Source organism: Apostichopus japonicus, chromosome 17 (genome assembly GCF_037975245.1).
Source record: "Apostichopus japonicus isolate 1M-3 chromosome 17, ASM3797524v1, whole genome shotgun sequence".
NCBI lineage: Eukaryota > Metazoa > Echinodermata > Holothuroidea > Aspidochirotida > Stichopodidae > Apostichopus > Apostichopus japonicus.
Genome location: NC_092577.1, coordinates 25,149,131 through 25,172,093, shown reverse-complemented (window position 1 = coordinate 25,172,093; position 22,963 = coordinate 25,149,131). Strand labels below are relative to the sequence as shown.

General features: G+C 41.2%; 1 protein-coding gene across 1 annotated transcript; it reads right to left on the bottom strand.

Moving 5' to 3' along the window:
- Positions 1 to 13,558: 13,558 nt before the first annotated feature.
- Positions 13,559 to 20,911, bottom strand: LOC139984231 (uncharacterized). The gene is made up of 6 exons (XM_071998051.1): positions 20,775 to 20,911; positions 20,303 to 20,377; positions 19,975 to 20,049; positions 19,586 to 19,657; positions 16,737 to 16,835; positions 13,559 to 15,975 (listed from the first exon to the last, which is right to left on the bottom strand). Exons 1-6 carry the CDS (start codon positions 20,815 to 20,817, stop codon positions 15,929 to 15,931), a joined length of 411 nt encoding a protein of 136 aa, XP_071854152.1. The 5' UTR covers positions 20,818 to 20,911; the 3' UTR covers positions 13,559 to 15,928.
- Positions 20,912 to 22,963: the final 2,052 nt, after the last annotated feature.

The window sequence follows — 22,963 nt, the reverse complement described above, 5'->3', positions numbered from 1 at the left end:
TTTTTTTGTTAGGTTCTGGGGTGGGTTTCTTTTTCGCCACCACTGGCCCGGATCCTTTTCCAATGACCGGCCAGTGTGCCCGTCGGCTTGTCAAACCGCAAACTCTCCAGATGTGTGGCGGTCTGTGTGTTGTAAGTCGCTAGATAGCCGTCTCCGGAACTTGACGAGGAGGATTGGACATGGGGTACTCATCACTAACAATTTTCGCCTAGTCAGGTGGCGATTAGGTGATGGGGTTTGTCCCCGTGTGGGCTGTAAAGCCATCGAGACTATGCAACACCTTTTGCTGGAGTGTCCCTTTTGTCCGGTTGGTGTGGGAATGGTTTCACGCCTTCGTTATTGGTTGCACACAGTAGGCCATCAGTAGTGATTTTTTTTGTATGCTTTGTTGCTCTCTGTGTGCCCAACCTGGGTTAGGGATCCGCTGTTGTTTGCCGCCGTCATCACGAGACACAGCAGATGCCGCCTAGTTTTCGATGGGGACGTCTGGAGGGCAGAGGATGCTGTCCCCCTCGAGTAAAGTGACATTAGGTTGCGCATGGAGGCGGACCGTGCACGGCTTCCCGACACTGCCTTTCGTAGACTCTGGCGGAAGCCTGTCTACTATCGGGACGGCGTCCTTACTGTTGGCTTTCGTGGAGTGCAGACGTGTTTCGCTCTCGCTCTCCATCTGATACAGCTACTTTCTTACCTTACCTTACTGTACTGTACTGTGCTATACTTCCCGCCAGGCGGGTGTGTGCGTTTGTCGTATATAGTTATCGTATATCGTTTTAAGTTTAAACCTGTCTTTATAGTTTGTTTTTGTTCCTCCTCTGTGGCCTAGCCACCTTCGGTATCATGGCATCGCGCCGTGATTCGAAAATTGTTAAGTTGACCTTCACCGGTGAACAAGCGGTTCCACCGGTGCAAGTTTTTAGTATTTTAAAGAGTAAGGGTGTTGTTGTGCCTGGAGAGGTTGATGCTCTACAAGCTCTCCAGGGTCGTAATACGTATGATCTACGTTTTACCAGTGACGTGACCCGGCAGAAGGGTGTCACGTTGCTGAGTGGGGTTGAAGGTTTGACAGTTACTCCATACGAACGTTCCGTATGGGTAACTGTCATCCACGTAGGATTAGAGGTGCGTCAAGAACTTGTCGCAACTGTTTTAGGTCGGTTCGGGGCTGTCAAGGCTATTAAAATGTGCTCCTACGCACAGGCCCCTGGGGTGTTCAACGGGCACCGACAGGTTCGGATCGACCTCAAGCAGGACATTCCCTCGTTCCTTTTTATTGCCGGGCATAAAGCTCACGTGCGTTACCCCGGTCAGCCCCGTACCTGCTTCAGGTGTGGGGAGACCGGGCACGAAGCCAAGGGCTGCCCAAATAAAAAATGTGGGCGCTGCCTTCGTCTTGGGCATGATACCTCTGCTTGCCCCAAGCGAAGTCGTGTGCTCACTCTGTGGGAAGGAGGGACATGTCTTTCGCGCTTGTCCCTCCTCTTATGTCTTTATGACAAAGAGTGGGGGTCAAGCAAAGGCGCCAAGTTCTGGCGCACCTACTGCCCCGGAGGAAGCTCCACGCAAGGAGGGGGAAACGGGTGCGGATTCACTCGTCAGGCGGGTTGTGCCACTAGGGTGGAGACGGATCACGAGGGCCGATTGGTTTGCATTCTTTTCAAGTATCCACAGGGTAACATCTCCCTTTGCAATGTGTATGCTCCCAATCGGCCTTCTGCTAGACGAGATTTTTTTAACACACTGCCTTCCTTTGTTCCTGGTAGTGCTCCATGTGTCATGGTCGGAGACTTTAACTGTGTCCCAGACTCGGGTCTTGACAGACTCGGGGCTTCTGTGTCTGCTAGTCCCGACGCTGGGATCACAGAACTGGACAGATTCACTTCCGCACACCTTTTAGCCGATGTCTGGAGGCGTATACACCCGTGTAGTACGGTGTATACGTGGGTGAGGCCTAACGGAGAAGATGCCTCCAGGATAGATCGAGTGTATGCGCCCGTAAGTTTTAAATTTTCGAGTTGCGAGACGCTCAGCTGTCCGCTCTCTGACCATGACACTGTGGTAGCACGTTTTGTTTTGCCTTCCATTTTCCCGATCGGGCGGGGCCTATGGAAGCTTAACTGTCGGATTCTTGGCGAGGCAGAATTCCGCCAAGGTTTCGAGACCAGGTACAAAGGATGGCAAACATTGAAGCCGGCCTTTGCTTCTACATCCCAGTGGTGGGATAATATCAAGTTGCGCATCAAACGCTACGCAATTCAGTATTGCGTGACCCGCGCACGGCGTCGAAGAGAAAAATTCTCGAAGCTGTGCGCGGAGGTGAAGTTTGGCGACCCTTCGGCAGTCATCGCTTTGCAGACGTATCTCGATGAAAAGTACCACGGTGCCCGCGTCAGGGCCCGTGTCGAAGCGGTGGAAGCCGAGGAGCGCCCTTCACTGAGGTTTTACCAGTCCGTTAGCTCATCGGCGGGTGACAGACGCGTCCCGTCTGTGCGCGCTACCGATGGGACCGTGGTCAGTGACCCTCACGGCATTGTCCGCGTATATAAAGAGTATTATTCGAGTTTGTTTACGCGTGGCAATGTCGACTTGTCGGCACAGGCTGATTTATTGAGGGGAATCTCAAAAACCGTTCCCCACGATGTCAATGATATTTTGGGGGGCGGAATAACCACTGTTGAGCTTTGGAAGGCGCTTTCGAAGATGAAGAATGGCAAGTCCCCGGGTTCGGACGGGCTTCCGAGGGAGTTCTACCGAACCTTCTGGGCAATAATAGGACCCGACATCAGAGCCGTCTTCGAGGACGCCTTCCAAAACGGACTGTTAAACCAAAGTCAACGTCTGGGCATGATTACTTTGCTGCCAAAGTCTGGGGACCCCTTGGATCCCCATAACAAGCGTCCGATCACCTTGCTAAATGTGGACTACAAGTTGCTGGCTAAGGCTTTGTGCAACCGCCTTGCACTGGCTATGCCGCATCTTGTTGGTGATCTCCAGACTTGTGCAGTGAAGGGTCATTGCATCCAGCAGAACTTGTGGTTGATGCGCGACTTGACCGACTTTGTTATTGAGCGTGATCTGCCATGTGCATTGGTGTCTCTGGACCAGCAGAAGGCCTTTGACATGGTGGATCGCGGTTTTTTAATGAATGTATTGGAGACGTTTCAGTTGCACCCAAATTTTCGTAAATGGATTTCTGTTTTGTATGAACAAAGTTTCAGTTCTGTTATCGTAAATGGGTTTTGTTCGGAGGTTTTTAACGTAGAGAGGGGGGGGTGCGCCAGGGGTGCCCTCTGTCTCCATTACTTTATGTTTTGTTTAGCGAGTCCCTCTCTCGTCTTTTGGAAAGGGACTCCAAACTTGTTCCATTCGTTGTGCCAGGGGGTGCCAAAGTGAAATGCGCTCAATATGCAGATGACGTGACATGTATTGTTTCGAGTCTCGGCTCCTTTCGCGCACTCTCGCAGGATCTATCTATTTTTGAGAGAGCTACCGGGGCGAAGTTGAATCCAGAAAAGACAAAGGGCCTTCGTCTTGGTAGCTGGAGATACAGAGACTTACCATTCGGTGCGTCGTGGTCGGATCAGAATATCAAAATTAATGGTATATGGTTCGGCTACGATGCACCTTGTGATGTCACCTGGAACGAGAGGGCTGAGGTATTTCAGAGCAGACTCGAAACCTTTGGCACCCGCTGGCTTTCGATCTTGGGGAAAGTCACTGTTATTAATCGTTTCGTTTCGCCCATCTTATGGTACCCGGGCGCGGTGTACCCTATTCCGCGTCGCGTCCTGGTACGGTTGGAGAGGGCGATTTTTTCATTCATATGGTCTGGGGGTACAGAGCTTGTCAAGAGGGCGGTATTGTACCAAAAACTGGAGAAGGGGGGACTAGGGGTGGTTCATCTGGGAAGTAAATTGACCTTTTTGTTATTTAAGCAGTTGTTTGTAGCGGTAACTGACCCAGGGTTGCCTTGTTCATATTTTCTACGTTTTTGGGGCGGTTTGCACCTGCGTCGATGGGTCCCGGCGCTGTTTAGCAACAGAGAACCGCATAGTAGTACTCCAAACAGGGTGGTGCGTGTCATCTGCTCCGCTCTGATTGAGTTGCCCCCTGTTGACCTGTCACAGCCGGCCCTCGTTCACAGTTCGTTGAGGGATAAGGCCTTGAATGCAACTTTTGTCCAGGGACGTCATTCTGCCGAAGTATGGCGTTCGGTGCATTCAAGGCTGAATGGTTACAGGCTCCGTGATCTTGCATGGAGAGTTGCACACGGTGCCTTGGTGACCAACCTAAAAAGATATCATTGGCGATTGGGTGATGGACTGTGCCCTAGGACCGGCTGTGATAGCTTAGAGAGTACTGCTCATGTTTTTTGGCATTGTTACTTTGTAGTAAACTTATGGGAGTGGTTCCAGACCTGGACCGACCGTGTTACGGGAGACCGTTCATGGTCGGTAGGGCAGGGCTTTATTTTATATGGGGTAGACCCTCCAGTTTGTTCGGTAGCTGTGTTGCACCGCATCATTTTTGTTTGCTCTATTGTAAAAAAACATGTTTGGCGGAATAGGTGTAATTTGGTTTTTAGGGGGAAATTTGCCAGTTGGCAGGCAGTCCTAGAGGCGGTGAAGTCCGACATTCGCCTTCAGATTGAAGGCGATTTTCGCCGTTTATCTGGGGCTGCCTTTTTTGGACGCTGGTGTGCTGGGGAGGGGTTTTTCGTTTCGCTGCGTGCGGGTCGTCCTTCTGTACGTTTTTGAATGTTTCAGTGGGGGGGGGGGGGGGTTGGGCGTTTTGTCTCTGCAGGTCGGCGGGCGCATGTTTTTTTGGCTCGCTAGACCTTAGTTTCGTTTGTCAGAATGGGATGGTTCGGTAGTGCCGTTTGGCCGTGACGTTTTGTATCCCGCATGGCGGGTCACGTAAAAAGCGCGTTCCCCGGATGAAATTTGGAGTGAGTAAGTTGTTGGTGTAGGGGTTGTGTGGTCGTTACATAATATGGGTTGGTTGAATGGTTTCTATTTGTGGTTTGGGCTTGGCTTTTTGGGGCCGGTTTGTATTTTTTTTTTTTTTTTTGGGCTTCTGTTGGCCTTTGGGTAAGTGTCCTTTTCGCGTCACGTTAAACGCTGCGTTAGTAAGAGATTTGTGTTTGTGGGTTTCAGTGGGGTTTTGTTTGTTGTTGTTTTACAGACTGGGATTGGTTTGGTTCTTTTGACCTTTGGTCCGTGTCCGTTTTCTTAGCACGTATAAAGCACACTGTTCAGGTGATCCACTGGATTCTTTCCACTGACAATTATGTCATCCAGATACGGTCTTACACATTAGTATGTCACCTAAGAGTGATTCCATGGTCCTCTGAAACAAGGCTGAAGCAATCCCGAAAGGTAGACGTGAGTACTGAAACAATCCGCGATGGGTATTGACTGTTGTAATAATTTCCGGCTTTTGGTTCCAGTTCAATCTGATGATAAGCATGTGACAGATCCAGTTTGGAGTACTGTTGACCTTGTAAATCTTGCATCAAATCTTCAAGTGTTGGTACAGGATACTGCTCACATGTCAACACCGTATTGGCTGTTAATTTATAGTTACTACATAATCGTACCTTACCATTCGGTTTGTTTACTACAACTAAGGGGCATGCATAATCTGAAAATGCTACACCAGCGTCCAAAAAAGGCAGCCCCAGATAAACGGCGAAAATCGCCTTCAATTTGAAGGCGAATGTCAGACTTAACCGCCTCCAGGACTGCCTGCCAACTGGCAAATTTCCCCCTAAAATCCAAATTACATCTATTCCGCCAAACATGTTTTTTTACAACAGAGCAAACAAAAATGATGCGGTGCAACACAGCTACCCAACAAACTGGAGGGTCTACCCCATATAAAATAAAGCCCTGCCCCACCGACCATGAACGGTCTCCCGTAACACGGTCGGTCCAGGTCTGGAACCACGCCCATAAGTTTACTACAAAGCAACAATGCCAAAAAACATGAGCAGTACTTTTTAGGTTGGTCACCAAGGCACCGTGTGCAACTCTCCATGCGAGATCACGGAGCCTGCAACCATTCAGCCTTGAATGCACCGAACGCCATACTTCGGCAGAATGACGTCCCTGGACAAAAATTGCATTCAAGGCCTTATCCCGCAACGAACTGTGAACGAGGGCCGGCTGTGACAGGTCAACAGGGGGCAACTCAATCAGAGCGGAGCAGATGCTAAACAATTTGTAAGGCTCTAGGCTAGGCTACTGTAATGTTATGAAATAGTAATACCATCTCTTTCATGTTACCGAAACACTCCATCGAGACACCTTACAGGCCTCTTATGTATTTATCTAGGTCATGGATTCAGTTTTCCCACGAGAAGTTTTTAACTATCTTATTGAATCTTGGTACAGGGCCTTTTCCCAAAATAGATTCCATTATGTCTGTGGAACATTCGAGAAGGTTCTCTCACGTGGTATGGAAGTTTCCATAGAAAGGGGATGGACTTCCAAACTCCCAACCAATCAGGGCAGATCAGTGCCAGCGCACTTATTTTTATATCGTTAAGTTAATACAGGATGGTCAGGTTATTGGCTGCCTACTGATTGTGCGCAGTGGAATTTTATAGAAGTAAGGTATAAAAGTAAAAGGGGGCCGAAAGTTTTATCACTCCGTCAGAAATTTATCACTCCGTCAGCGCTCCGTGATCAGTTCGTCGCTTCGTCATTGCTTCGTTACTATTTCATCACTCCTAATTGTTTAATTGACGGAGTCAAGTCAAGTCAAATCATTGTAATTTAGTTTTATTTGTAAAGAGAATCGACAGAGAAGAAATTATACCGAATCATTAATCAAATCCTATCTCGTCAAATTGTTTTTTGTGTGGAGTCATTGTTTTCTTCCGTTCGAGACATCTCCTGAAGAAGCATAAATACGGCATCAAGATATCCCAGTACCTTTCTATCGCGAGTCCCGATATAGTTTTACTATCGGAGGAAGCGGGCTCGTCACAATATTACAGTAATTGGCTACACAATCACTAAGGCTATGAATATAGGCTATATTTTTCATATAACAGTATAGGCTTGGATGTGCATTTATGTAATCTAGGCTAGCTACTAGCTACCTACTGTATACTACTTGAATATATTTTAGGCCAATGTGCTATACATTGAAGTATTGTAGGCTAGGCTGTTTGCAATATCACCTAATTATTTTTACCAAAATATGACTCCAGTTGAGTTTTTTTTCTCTATATAAATTCTTACCTTGGGGTCCTCAAAAGTCCACTTTCGTTGGTAAATAATGCCAGACTTCCGTTGTCTTCCAAGGCAAGCAACGTCGGTGCACTGACATCTGCAACGCCAACATCATTGAATCTGACCAGTTGACAGTCATCGGATTCGGCTGCATTTCTTCACGAACAATTTTTTGGGTTGTCGACTTCAGTTTGAACGAACAAAATAGTCCCATATTGCACTTGATCACTTTCACATGTGTCGCAGTTACATTCCTTTTGTTGTCAAACATTTTCAAACTGTTCCTTCGCTGTGGTTAGAGATAATATTTGTCACTTCCAACGCAATGGATTCGTCGTTATAACGTTAGGTCACACGTTATTCTGCGTTTAGTCCATGGGCAGTATACGTAGTAGTACTGCACAACATATAGGTAGGCTAGGTAGTATATTCGCACGAGACGAGCGCTTGGCTTACGGTAAATTTCCAAAAAAAATTACTGCTTTTACAATGTCCCGTTTGACTTTGAGGTTACCAATCATCGACATCCTTCGTCGCCATGTTTCTGTCGTGTCGAATCATGTTTATTGAGATGGCGGATCACTTGCTCTGTATTGCCAATCTACAGTTCTTTTCAAACATATTTATTTAATTAACTATAATACATAGCACCAGAGTTCTACAGAAAGTAAAGAACGACGAAGCAAAGGGGGTGATCATACTACCATTATGGCCAACGCAGACGTGGTATACGAAGCTTTTCTCAATGACCATCGCTACGCGCAGGCTACTGCCGAAGGGGAAAAATGTGCTACAACTACCAAATGTCCCAAATCAAGTACACCCGCTCCGTCAAAAGCTGCAGCTTCTAGCATGTGTCATCTCAGGGAGAGATTCAGACGTAGTAACATTCCAGAGGACACTTTGTTGGCATCGTGGAGAGACTCAACCAAAAAACAGTATCAGTCTTACCATGCAAAGTGGGTGCAGTTCTGTGCTCGGAGAAAAATTGATTCATTTTTCCCAACTATAACTCAAGTGTTAGAATATTTTACTTATTTCTTCAAGTTGGATCTAAGCTATAGCACAATTAACACAGCTCGTTCAGCTTTGTCGGATTACAATAACAAATATTTCTGTGGGAAGTCACAGACTTGTAACTCGATTCATGAAAGGAGTGTTTGAAGTTCGACCGTGAAAGCCAAGATACAAAGAGACTTGGGAAATTTCTACTGTTCTAGTGTATTTACGATCGCTATACCCTACGGATGTGTTATCGCTTAAGTTAATTATCCTCGTTGCATTAGTTACAGCACAACGTTTGCAAACTTTGAAAGCACTTGATATAAGTAATATGCATTTGAAAGAACATTAGGTTGTATTTGTAATACCCAATCTTCTAAAACAATCACGGCCTGGTAGAAAGCAATTGCAGGTTGTTTACCTGCCTATAGGCATGATGTAAAACTAGATGTTTATCAATTACTGGTTCACTATATAAATGTAACAAAACATATTAGAGGCAATATAACACAACATTTTATTACATATGCTCAGATCCACAGACCTGCATCGAAAGATACCTTATCCCGCTGGCTACTACGGGAGGTTATGCAGGCTAGTGGGATTGCTATGGATCTCCCTTGCTGATTATAACTGAAATTTTAAACAGACGAAGGAAGTAACTTCTAATTTTGTGCCTTAAACAGGGCTACAGTGTTTTAGTTGTGAAGTACTAAGCAATACAGCTGGTATACATTGAATGACTGTGTTTGTCTTTTTGTCATGCTCTGAACACTGCTTTCAAGTCTGACGTAAAAACGCAGTGTAGTGGAATGGCGAGGTAGAATCGCCAAATTTAACGAATCCCTAGGATGAAGTTTGATTAAGATTTTACCGAGACATCACACGAACGGAGGGATTACGTGCCCTCCCGATTATTATTAAGATTACTCACATTATCTTACAGCCCTCCCTGATAATATAATGTGTTCTATAGCATGACAGCCTTTAAAAGCTGAAGTCAAGAGCCGCTCATAGTTTCTCACATAATCCCTCCGTTCGTGTAATGTCTCGGTAAAATCTTAATGAGACTTCATCCTAGTTCCGCGAAAGCTTCTGCATTCTTCTCTTGATCAACTTCGTCGTCCGACGGTAAAATTAATTTGTGTAGCTTTTGCAGTCGCAAGTGGCCCAGGAATTTTATCTCCCACAGTTCATACTTCTCCTCATCACCGTCAAATAAAAGCCGATTCCTGGGCCCATAACCTGTTGTAGACGCCATAACGGTGGAAAGATGATTCGAACAATAAAAGTAGGATGTGTCAGGTTTATTCAGTTAAGGCGAGAGAAAGTCACGCAGTATGTGCGTGGTAACAGAGAACAGGGTGCACACAAATAAGTTGACATACATCAACAGCAAGCACCAGATAATTCCCGAAAACATATATTATTAATGGCTTTGCGGTATTGTTATGGGTTACAAATGCTTATATCGAACTTTGTGTGCCTTATAGACTATTGTATATAAGCCGACTGTCGACATATTATGGAAATGAAATAGATATTTCAAGAAACAGTATAAAATATGCATTTGTAATATTAAAAGCAGATGAGAAAAACCAGAAGGTTCCAACAGTCGTTATTGCTGACAAGAGGGATATTTACATGTTGTATGTAGTTAACTCTATGACTGATGTTCTTTAGTGTCCTTAGGCAAAATCTCTTTCCCATTTCATCGACAGGAGATCCAGGTGTACTCGGGATGCAAACCAACGATGGTATTTTTGGTAGTTGGTACCAACAACCCTTGCTAGCACCGTTCCAACAGTAGAGAGATATGATGGATTTGAATATAGGCTTGTTTACGCCGCTCAGGAAAAGTTCATGGGCGCATCCGTTAAGTTGAAAGAAACACACAATTATATGCAATATGTTGCGTTGTCATGCATGTATGCTTCATATGCTGGTTATTTTTTTTTTCATTTTGTTCAAAGGGCGGCGCAAACTTCATAGGAGAAGGGGTGGCATAAAAGGAAGAAAAATAATGAACCAAAGATTATTGGAGGCCATCAGAAGTCATTGAAGGGTCATTTGAAAAAAAAACCAAAAAACAAAGGGATTTCCTTCCCGGAAATCTCAATGAATTTTCTTGAAATTTCCATTTGGATGAACCTATCAGTGAGTGATGACCATACTTGGTCATACAGACCATTGTGTGGATACACTCGAAACTATATGTGTTCCTCCTGGAGTTACAAATGGAATATGAAAAATATTGGTCATAGTAAACTTGGGCAGCAGGCCTAGTCAAAATGGAGTCTAAATTGATATCATTTTAAACCGCTGTTACCGACGATGGGAAAATTTTGTATCGCTGGCGGATGCAGCAACTCCAGTAAAGACGGCGTGAGTCTTGATGGATTCCCCAAAAGAGAACCCGTTCGGAAACTTTGGGTAAATGCCGTGAGAAACACCCGCAAACACTGGCTTCAGCCCACTGCTTATTCGTTTTTGTGCAGTGCACACTTCGATGAGACGTGTTTCAAAGAATTTGTGGGGAGTAGGTTTGCAGAATTTGGACTTTCGCCACATAAACTTCGAAGGCTGAAGGACGATGCTGTGCCAACTTTGTTTGGAGGCTAGGCCAAGGCAACAGGAAGGAAGCAGCCCGATGGATAGGCCAGATGTTAGCAGTACTGGCAGTAGTACTAGCAGGCCAAGCGGCAGTGCCATGTCCACCCCTGGGCCGGTCTCTTTCGTGGCCGAAACGGTCGTAAAGAAACGAAAGATCGGTGGAGCTTTCAGGAAAAGAGAACATGCTAGGGTGAGTGCATTCAGACTAGGCCTAGGCTAGACTAAACTCTTTGCTGGTTTTCCACCTTTCAAATCATTACCCCATTTAGTAACATAGGCCTAGTCCAAGCTATCACTGAGCAAGGTATCTTCTCATGATCATATTTTTACTATGTACATGTCCTATCCTTATGTTGGTGTAGGATATGAAAGCGTATGTAGTGATGTTGCTGAGCCTACATTGTGAGGTGGAAGGTATTTGGCATAAGGCCTAGGCTAGGCCTACAATGGATTGTTTTAAAAGTGTGAGAATAGGGCCTACTGTTGTTCCCTAGTTACACTAACCTAAGATAACAGTTTCGTGCAGTGCTGTGAGTAACTCGTTATTTATTGAGACCAAAGGATAGCACGGTGGGTTCATAGCTGTCATTTTACACATTTAGGATTTTTCCAATAATAAGTATAATGAGTAGTAACAGAGAGTGCACTCCAGCAGCCACCTATTAGCATTTCAATATGTTTCTGTAGCTAAGAAAATTATTTAGGCCTATTGCTGGGCTCCAACAGTATATAAAATTCAAAGTGGCTATTCTTACGACTCTTTGGGACAATAATTCCCTTTTGCGCATGCACAGTTGCTATAATGTGGCTACTTTTACGACTAGGAGTACTATTTTCATGACCAGGTGTAACAATAATTTCCGGTTAGGATTGGATTGAGGGTTAGAGTTAGGGTTACCCCTACGACATGCGCAGTTGCTTTATTTACTTTCAATTCGCCGATGTCATAAGAATAATTTCGAAATAATTATTACGACTAGTCGTAAGAATAGGCACAGCCTATAAAATTTAGCAAAATCTGTGAGATGTCAGCAATTTCCAGCTGGTTCGTACATGTATTTGTCACAAGGTAAATTTGTAGTGGTAAACTGATTATAATGGCATTAGAGGGTAGGTCATAGGTTGTGAAGTATCCACTCTACCCAAAACCTGAGCTGTAGGCCTAGCAAGGGGGCCATTCTGACAGGGCTTGTCGTGATGTCGATAATGTAAATTGCAATGAATAGGTACAGTATTCTGCTAGTACCCTGTATTAAAAAAGGCTTTGAAGGCTGAAATATGATTGATTTTCAATTGAATTCATAGTCTGTCAGTTTAAGGCCAGCATCAGTTTTTGGGCTCATTTCTATACCAGAAGTCAAACACATAAAGGGCTTGATTTCAGTCAGAATACAGAATAAAAAGCGATTTGTGTTCAGTTTGATTGTGGTAATAATTTTTGTATCTACTTGCAACTTGCTTATATGCTATTAAAGGCAACATATTGGCAATAGCCTGACTCAAGGAGACATGATCTGTACGTGTCAATTGCCGTATATAGATTTCTTTTCTTTCTTCTTCATTTAACAGAACAATGTTGCTTGCATGAGGCAATGGGAATTTTAGTTCAAGAGGGTTATTGAGTAGGGAAAGAGTTGAGTGTGTTTTTCTATGTGTGGAAATCACTAAGATGTTGGTACGTTGTGTCTTGCTTCATTGGATTTTAATAAATAATGTTCCTTTTCTTTACCCTGAAGACCCTTGAAGCTGCAGAAGGTAGCAGTATATCAGAAAAACCATCGTCTCTTCGAGCACAACCACTCCCAACAGTGCGCGAATTAATAAAAAGAAAGAAAGCCAGTCATCTGGAATCAACACCATTGATGATGGATGATATTGCATCATCAGAGGTGAGTTTTTTGTTAATTATTCTTTTAACAATATCAATTTCTGTTGCAGTCATACTTACATAAATAACAGTTAAAACGTATTGTAAATGTTGCTTCCATTAGGTGTGTTGAATTTGAAAAATCTCCAACTAATGATAAATCTTGCATCTTAGTTGTTGTGGCAAGAATTGGAAGCAAAGTCTGTCATGAATGGTTTTCATCTATGGGTCAAATTAACATGTCACCTTGATAATAGAATAGTTGAGTGTAGTAGAGGAGAGAGTTAATCTGCATACAGACACAGTGCAACTTTCATAAGTCATGTATTGTTTGCTACTTGAAAACACTTTTGTCAGATATTTTCACTGAATATATAGCATTTCATGCTATATATATATATATATAACACTGGATCGCACCTTTGGTCGACATCGTCTAAAACACTACCTTTGGTAAACAATTGTCAAAATCAGCAATATATTAACACTGGTGACAGCTTTGGTTTACACCGTACTGTTTGAAACATCAGCACATGCAGCCCCAAAATGATGTACATGCATTTCTTCAAAATTATGCTTCTGGTAAGATATACATTTTTTCCTCCCAAAAAACTGTCAACTTAATGTTTTCTAACCCTCCCATGTACCATAGGGCGACATTGTTATATGTCGACGTATTATTTGACAGGGCGACAGTGTATATGTCGACCAATAACTCTGACCTTAAGGGAGACATATACTAACATGTTAAAAAGAGCCTGATAATGAGAAAACCAGAGGGAAATTCTATAGCAAATGAAACAACTAGAATGGCCTATATGAGTTTGTGATTAAGTTAAATGGGGTATTGTATTTCATACAAAGAACCTATCTCATACCAATTCAATATATTCAGTTTCCTCTCAATTCTAAAAATTATCTCACAAATTATGCAAGAGATTAATTAGCTTAAATTCTAGGATTTTTCGCCATTTTCCAGATGTTACTTGATGATATCCTTTGTTATAGGCTGGTGGTACTAGTCAAATATACTACATGGATCAATTGTCACTTGTCTGGTTAATTTTTCTTGTTTGAACCAAGTTCCTGAATCTAATAGCTTTGCTGTTCATACGTTTGTAATATTTACCTTATTTTTTATGTCGTATGAAGGTTACATTTGGTCAAGCTTGTAACTATTCTTCTTTTGATGTCAAAACACTTCTAGCTGGACTGTCACAATGAAAGTGAGGGATAGGGAAGGGGAGGTGGGGGGTTGAATTTTGATTTCTTTCAAACAAGGTCAATATGCTGGCACAAACCTAAAACCTAAATAAAAACCTGTAAAATCCAATTTACAGGAACGTTACTTAAAAGCTTACACATATGTACTATCAAATTTCATCTAATTATGTTGAAATATTCAAAAGTCCCAACTTCATTTCACCCCAACCCTCTAGAGCTTTCAAACCAGCCTAGTATGGTGCCCTCCTAACCCCTCAGGTGATCACTGCCCTTGTGCCACTTGCAGAAAAGCCGTTTCAGTTGGTATTTTTCCATGCAAGTTGACCCACCCCAATGTACTATGCTCTAGGGATGCCCCTGTGTTCTAGGCGAAGTGCTACTGCACTGAAATTTTGTTCAGTTGATTTTGCTCTCAAACTGTGAGGACTCAAATGTTTAGTTGGCTTTCGTGGTAGGGTTATGAAAGAGCTAGTATGAGATGTATATTTGGGTATAATACAGTTACCATAAAGAACTTTCCCTGCAATTCACAAGCCCTCTTGAAAACAAATATTAAGTGACATGTTAAGTTGCACATGTTAAGTGGACGCTGTAACTTATTAGCTGCAGCAAACTACTATATAGTTATATGGTTAAACAATTGATTCACAAAGGTAGCCACTCAAAGAACAAACACAAAAGCATATTTCAGGAACACTGGTTTATTCAAACTTCATAAGCTTGTCATTACAGGTGGTTTATCATAGAAGCAAGGGTGAAGGTGCACCCAACCACTACTAATGTAAACCTATGTGCCAGTACACAAGGTCAACCTTAGGCTACAGTGTCAATTTCATGATCATAATATACTGTCTCCAGATTTTATCTTGAAACTTTCACCTTCACTTTAGTTCATTATTCCAAAGCTTTGTAGCAATTATCACATCATGTGTGCACTTCACTGTGTAATAACTTGCAACTTTAACCCCCCCCCCCCCACTCACCCCCTATATGTATGTACAAAGCCAAACTCTCTTAACAAAATACATTTGTAATGTAACATATAGTAGCAAAAGCAGCAATAAGTTTGAAACCATGGGAAACAAATGTGAACATTATAAACATAAGAGATCCTTATTGGAAATAACTCTTTTTTAACAAACAAATATTTGAAATAATGGAGGTTCCTAGTAAAAGCTGAATTTCATAACCCAGGTGTAAAAGGGTTACACTCCTTATTGATAACATATGTATCATTTCTGTAACATTTCCAAGACAGATCTTTCCTAATGACAACAGTTCTAAAGGTAATGTACACATTGTAAACCTCATGTGAAACAACAACATGAACATTGTGTCTGCTGTAGCTGTTTTAAATTCTATCGTGGCCAAACAAGAAAATGTTTTCAAAAAAGTGGAAGCAGGAGTTGAGGTACAGATAAACAGAAGAGTGGTTTTGAATGCATTTGATGCAGTATCTAGATTTTCACTGTGTAACTTGTGCCTGTACTTTAATTAAAACTTCTTGCATTTTAAGGCAAAATCCAGTTTATAGGTCTCAATCCAGTATTGTTAAAGTTTATCCATAGCCTCCTTTGCATATGCATGAGCTTCATTTTTAAAAACATTTTGACTTTCAACTCCTGAAGGAAGACCCTTATGACATATAACAATAAAAAAATCTACCTGTGGACAGGCATGTAAAAGGTATACCTGGTATACAATATTAAAATCAACCAGCATAGTTGTTTTGAACTATCCAAAGTAGAATAAAACAAAAAGAAAATATAAACCAAAAATCAGGTACCTAAGCCATAAAACTTAAAATTGTTTTAAGATGAGGTTATTCCACTTCCACATTTGGGTCGATGTAGAGGAAGTTATGTCAGCTCCAGACTTGTCACTTATTAGATACTTCCATTGCTTGCATTCTATGCTGTCGTAGTTTATCTCTTTTGGCTTTTTCATTCATAACTTTAGTTCTTATTGTGCCCCAATCATGTCACATGCTTGTTGCTGTTGTCAGAAAAGATAGGATCTCTTTCCTTCCTGAAATGATGGAATAAAGATGTAGTACATGAAGAGAAACAGTCACAAAAGTGTTTACCTGAATGTGAAAACCTGTGCTTAAGATAATTAACGACAACACTGAAACTGTTAGTAGATTAATTGAACATGCACAGCACTACTGACTTGCAACCTAAAAGTTCCAAGATGGTTCACCAATGGGAAATGTGTTCCAGATAAAATGTTCAAGCCCAGCATAACAAGCTGCTCCTATAAGTGTTGCATTATATGAGTTTGCAATGAGTCCAACCCAGCTGACAAGCAACTGTGTGCAACCATTGCGTACCTCCACCCCATTCTGCTTGTGGAAAAGTGGCTAAGCCCCGGAATATGCTCTCATATGTTTCGGATAAGGAGGGAAAAGAAAGTCATTTCAGCAGGATGTTGAGGGGGTGGGGGGGGGGGTGGTAATTACTACATACACGACTTGTTAATTTTTGAATCCTAGTCAAAAGCAAATGATAAAACCTCTCGAAATTAGTGTTCATCCACAGTTTTCATTGAAAGGATCCTAGTTTTTGATGTTCTTAAGTGAGAAAGGTTTCCTGACCCTCCAATAGAAAACCAACAGACATATATATCACACCCACTCTCACATATGCATGCACACCACAAACTCACAAATCCAAAGATAGTGATAATGCATGTACACAAATACATGTTAACTCCTTGCTAACAGACAAACTGGTAGGAAGTCATTGCCTACATATCATAACAAAAAGTACCATTTATTTAGTTCTGACCTGGTAGTTTCTTTGATTCTTTGTCCAGAATGAATGAGTTAAAGTAATTTTTAACCTCATCATGTTCTTCATCATTTGTCCAGTGAGTGTATTTGCGACCTGAGAATGATAACAGATATATGATTCAACAATTAAGGAACAAAGAATACTAATTAGAATTGAATAACACAAACAAGTGAGATCTTTGTACACTTTTTCTTGTCAACTAAAAATAACGCAGTAAATACAATATCCAGAGTTCTCCAGCTTCTGAATAGTGACTTCCCAAACCCTGCAACACTGACAGGATACCACTCTCACACATTGGGATCACCATAATAAGCATTTTTTAAACAGTAGCCAACACAAATGAACAATTCATAAGCAGCATGCACAGTAACAGTCTTTTGAGTATATCAAAGTAGCGACACTTTCAATATTCTTGAGTAAACATTCCTTCTACCAGTTAAGAAAATCATTGAATGGAATCCTGGATCATGGGCTGACCTACTGTACTTATACCATGCTAACATACAGTCATATATATTTTCGAAGGCAAAATTTAATTACATATAGTAGAAGGATAACAACAATGGTCAACTGCAAATGGTAGCACTTCATGAGCAGTCAAATCCATTTTAAACCAATAAATGCCAGCAAAAGTGAACAAATAAATTGTTCTTACATTTGCATTCCAACTATTCAATAAAATAAAAATATATTCTGTTGAATGCCATGCTATGATTTTGAAAACAAATATAAAGGTGTTGACCAATCATACAAGCAATAGGTAGACATATTGTTCCACAATAATGTAGCCAGAAATATGCTTCAATGAGCAATAGAGATTGCAAGAGTTATATATTTAAATACGTATAAGTAGACCCTTTATTCAAACAGTAGGTTGACCTATTTTTCTACAATGTAGTCAATATGATGCAACAGTGTCCATATTTATGCAACAGTGAACAATACAAATTGCATGCCTAGTTGTGGTAGATGTATATGTTGCCCATTCATTCAAACAATAGGTAGATATTATGCCACATTATGTGGCAATAGTGTACAACTCTGATTACATGCATGGTTCAGTCTTACAAATGTATCGACAATTCATTCAACCAATAAGTAGACATACCATTCCATAACGCAGAGCATGATACAGCAGAGAATAAAACAAATTGCATGGTTTCAGTCTGACAAATGTACTGTTGATCACAGTTATCATGCTACATTAATGCCACAGTTCAGTTCCCTCTACACTGGTAAATGTCAAAAGCTTATTGAAAACACAACCCTTACTAAAAACAATAGAAAGACACACTTTGACAGTCAGAACAAACTATACTGCTGCATTGCTTCATATCAAAATTTCCTTACATTTGTACAATGACCATGCATGTATGCATTGACCCTAAATTAGTCAATACCACTACAGGAAAATCTTTATCTGCTACAATCCCAAACACGGACTATAACTTTCTAGATATGGTACAACTTGGGCCCTGTTAGAGTGTATTACTCTACTTTGTAGCCAGTCTAATTCATCAGAAGAACATTACAATGCAACATGAATTAGTCACATGTACCTGTGAGGCCAACAGGACAGAACACAGTGTAGAGGGGGATATAGGAACAAATATGTTGAAAATATACTCAATCAATTGGTAGTCTGGATCCGCAAAGCATCCTGTAGATTGTTGTACAGTGTTAAGTATATGATGCATTAGTGAATAACACACATTGCATGTTTCTCATAGATAAATATATGTTGCCCATTCCTTCAAACATATAAGAAGAGGTACAGTATTCTTCCACAATGCATGTTTGTTGCTATATAGTACTAGTGTACAACACTGATGGTATGAATGGTTCCAGTCTGACATATGTGTGGACCATTCATTCACACAATAGGTAGACATATTATTCCACAATTCATTCAGTTTATGATGCAGCAGAATACAATACAAATTGCATGGTTCAAATACTATGGCAAAAGTACGGGTGTTGATCATTCATCCAAATTACTAGGTATAAACATATTCTTCCACAAAGCTGTAGTCAGATGCAACAATACTATTGCACAACACTGATTGTGTAAATCATGGGTCCAGTTTGACATATGTGTTGACCATTCATTTCAACAATAGGTAGACATATTATTCCACACTCATTCAGTTTATGATGCAGCATAGAACAATACAACTTGTATGGGTCAAGGGCTCTGACAAATGCACTTGTCATCTATACAAACAATAGGTTGCCATATTATTTCACAATAGTATGAACAGCTTGATGCAATAGGTAGAGAATACAGTTTGCAAGACTAAGTTACAATTGAATATATGTACATCATTCAAACAACAGGTAGACATTTTATTCACAAAGTGTTCAGTATAACAAGACAGCGCTAGTACTGCAATACAGATTGCATAGTTCTTGTACACAATATATACCACTAAAAATATAGGTAGACATTAATGTCCAATGTAATGTATGGCTGTGCTATGTTCAATACAGATTTCATGGGTGTTGCAGGGCAATATGTATCTGAACAATCATTCAAGCAATATAGGTAAACGTATCATTCCACAAAGTATTCAGCATGATGCAACAGTTCTGGATACAGACATCAGATCGCATGGATTCAATATGCCATTCACTCAAAGAATAGGAAGAGATTATTCAGTGTAGTCAGAATGATGTAAGGCTGAGCAACACAGATACATGCGTGTAGCAGGCTGACTTTCACATCAGTAGGTACCTTTCATTACTGTGTACACTACTGCACTTAACAAGCTAGCTAAACATGAGCAATTCAATTCCAAGGTATTTACAGAACTTTCTAAAATTAACACACAGTAGCCTACCTTGTCTACGCTCCTTGACTTGAGAGGAACATGGAGCTTCAATATCCTGCTCACCTTCATCTTCATTGGCATCTGAATTAATGGGTGAAATTTGGAGGTTTAGAGTTCAACACACATTGTAGATACAGGTTACATCGAAATGATTCCACAACAAGAAGTACTATGCCACTATCATGTTACACTTGTGAGCACAGATCAAGATACACAGGTTTAGTACACACATACAAATCATGTCAACCGTTTCAAACGACAGTACATATTTTTTACATATAAGCACATATATCAACATTTTCTGCAATATAGTGCACTTACCTACTGTACATAGCTAAATATCAGTTCACTTCCAAGATACATAAAGAAGTTACAGATGCAAAAACAACCATTTAAACCTTGACTACGCTTCTTGACTCGAGAGGAACATTGAAATTCCACATCGGCCTCCTCATCTTCATCTTCATTGGCATCTGAATTAATAAAGGAAATTTTTAGATACAGGTTTAACATACATTGTGGATACAGATTAAATCAAAATGATATATTACAAGAACGAGGCCTACTATTCCACAATGAGGTCAGTGTTACATACAGTGGGCAACAGAGACGCACAGTACACAATGTCAACCACTCAATCAAACAACAGCACAAGACTGAATGTAGCTAAGCATGTACAGTTCAATTCCAACATATACACATACAAAGTTGTAAGATAAATACTACCTTGTCTACGCTTTTGGACTTGGGAAAAACATGGAGCTTCCACTTCTGCTTCCTCATCGTCATCTTCTTCAGCATCTGCATTATTAGAGAAAGATGTTGAAATTTAGAGTTTTATACATACCGTATGGATATTTATTGTATGTAACTGATTCCACAAGATATAATTTTGCATAACTGCAACTTCTGGGTATATCATTATTATATATTTGGTTCATCGAAAACACAAAATAAAAAACTACATAACAAATTCAGTATAAATGTTCACTTTAAGGTAGAGGTATGAGATGCATTACATTCACTGGATTACCAAAATAATATTTTTTCTTTATGAAAACGTAACTGTAAAATCAACCATGTTTAATATGTTATGATTGACTGGAAAGACATGTTGGGAAAATGATACATGATGTATAAGAGCACAATACTTATTATTCTTTGCAATGTGAAGGAATGTTTCAAAATATATAGTTACCATCAATTTCTTTTAGTGAACGTCCAACCTTGAGGACTTCCATTAGAGCAAGTTGGGCCTGATAAATATCATGATTGATTTCCTTTCAGTGGCCCATATGTTCATAAAAATATCTTCTGTCACTTTCTGTTGTGTCCATCACGGCGTACATCGTGCTCACTCGGTGTCTATTTTTTGTAGCTGTAAGCAGATGTCCTTTTTCCAACTCCAACTTCTCACAGACACTATGAACTGCATGCCAGCCTAACACATGGTACAAGGAATTCTGAGTGCTTGCAAAGACACTGGCACTAAGTGTTTGTTGCCTTTTCCTGTTTGGTATGCAATCTTCATATCCTTTGCAAGAGACTTGTCTAATGCATTGTCTAGTTTCTCTACCTCGCCAGGGTCAATCCATACACTTCCTTCTGCATCCTTCCATTCGCACAGACTCAAGACGGCAAGGTTCCCCTCCTCGTCTTGCATTGAAAAGTGTAAGACGACACACTAGCAAGTCTCTCAGTTCAACATACAAATGTGAATCAAATAGGCTGAAGGGGTCGTTGACAATCTCCTGCAACCTTGATACAGTATAGTCTGTAACTGTCTTGACATCTGCTTCTAGAGGCATTTCTGCTGGTTTGCGGAGTGTTTAATTTTTTTTTTTGGCCATGGCATATGATGCATCCCCGAAAAGATAATCATGGTTTAGCTCAAATATGTCTACAAACTTGTCCACATCCTCAGCTTTCTTGTCATGTTCATCAATATGGTAGGTTCCTTTCAGTATCTTACTTGTTCTCTTGATCACACAGTACAAGGCACTCTTTAGGCCGTGTTTCAAATCATCCATACCTTGTGCACCTCCTTTGCGTGTGTATGACACCACTGCTTTGTCCAAGTGACTGAAATTACACCTCTTGAACATGTCTGCAACTGTAGCCTCTTCCCTGTTAATAGGACCCAACTCTTCTTCTGAATCATTAAAAGCAAGGTATAGGGCTGCCAAACGTCTCATTGAGGACATAACAGATTTCCTCACTTCATTCTTCTTGTCAGCTTTTAATTTATTCTTCATATAGAGCCTCTTGCCAACCATAATTATCAGAGGGTCTGTTTTGCAAATCTTTCCAATATCATCCTCCCTCAATTTGCAAAGGACTTCACACAGAAAGTCATCAGCCCCATCCAGTTTTGTCAGCAACGACAGAGGTATAGACACAGTTGCATCACATGCCTCTGAAAGACATATCTTTTTATGTCTGGCAAAAAACTGGATGGTAGAATCCTTGACAGTTGCCACACATAATAATCTTCCCGGACCCTGTTCTGCATTTTCTTTCTTGCTGATATTGTGGGTTCTCCTGGTTAGTTTGTTCCTTGTTTTCTTTAAAAATTCCTCCTTTTCTTAAAACCATCAAATAGCTTCAAACGTTCCTGTTTAGGAGCCTCCATGGCATCTGCAACTTCCTTGATACCTTTGTGTTTTAACCGTATATGCCTTGATAGACTCGCTTGGAAGATATTACAGAATGGACACCGTCTTCTGGGTTTTCTTGACAAGTTGTGGTTCTTTGGGGTACTGGTGAAGCCTCGATCAGCACTATTTTCACCTACAAGCATTTTTGTATCTGTCACAAACCCTAAACTGGAGGTTACAACAGGAATCAGTCAGAATCTGAGTCTCCATCATGGCTTCCTTTGTACTGGTAGGTGGGATCATCAACATCACTTTCTGAATCCCAACTATCAGATACATATTGTTCATCACTAGAAGCTGGGCGTTTTCTGCTTTGCCTAATCTGACGCAAACATTTGTTGAAAGTTGGGAGTCCACAACCACGAGAGCGTTGTTAGCATTTCCCTTCCCCCATGTCTATTTCTCTAGCAACAGTTATGAAAGGAGTTTCTGTGCCTGTATCACTATCCCCTCTAGCAGTGACTGGCCTTCCACCATTCTCCTCAGAAGTATCTTCGTTAGGTATTTTAATGACTTCCTCCACAACAGTGACTTTCTTGAACATTTTACCTTCTGTGACAGCTGTTTTTCTTGCTGTTATTTCACTTTCCTCTCCGATGATTTCACATGCCTCCTCTACATCAGTGTCTGTCTTCGCTTGTTCACATTCCTCCACAGCAATTTCTTTGGCTGGTAATTTACTTTCCTCTCCAATAATATTCTTAGCTGAGATTTCACATGTCTCCTCTAT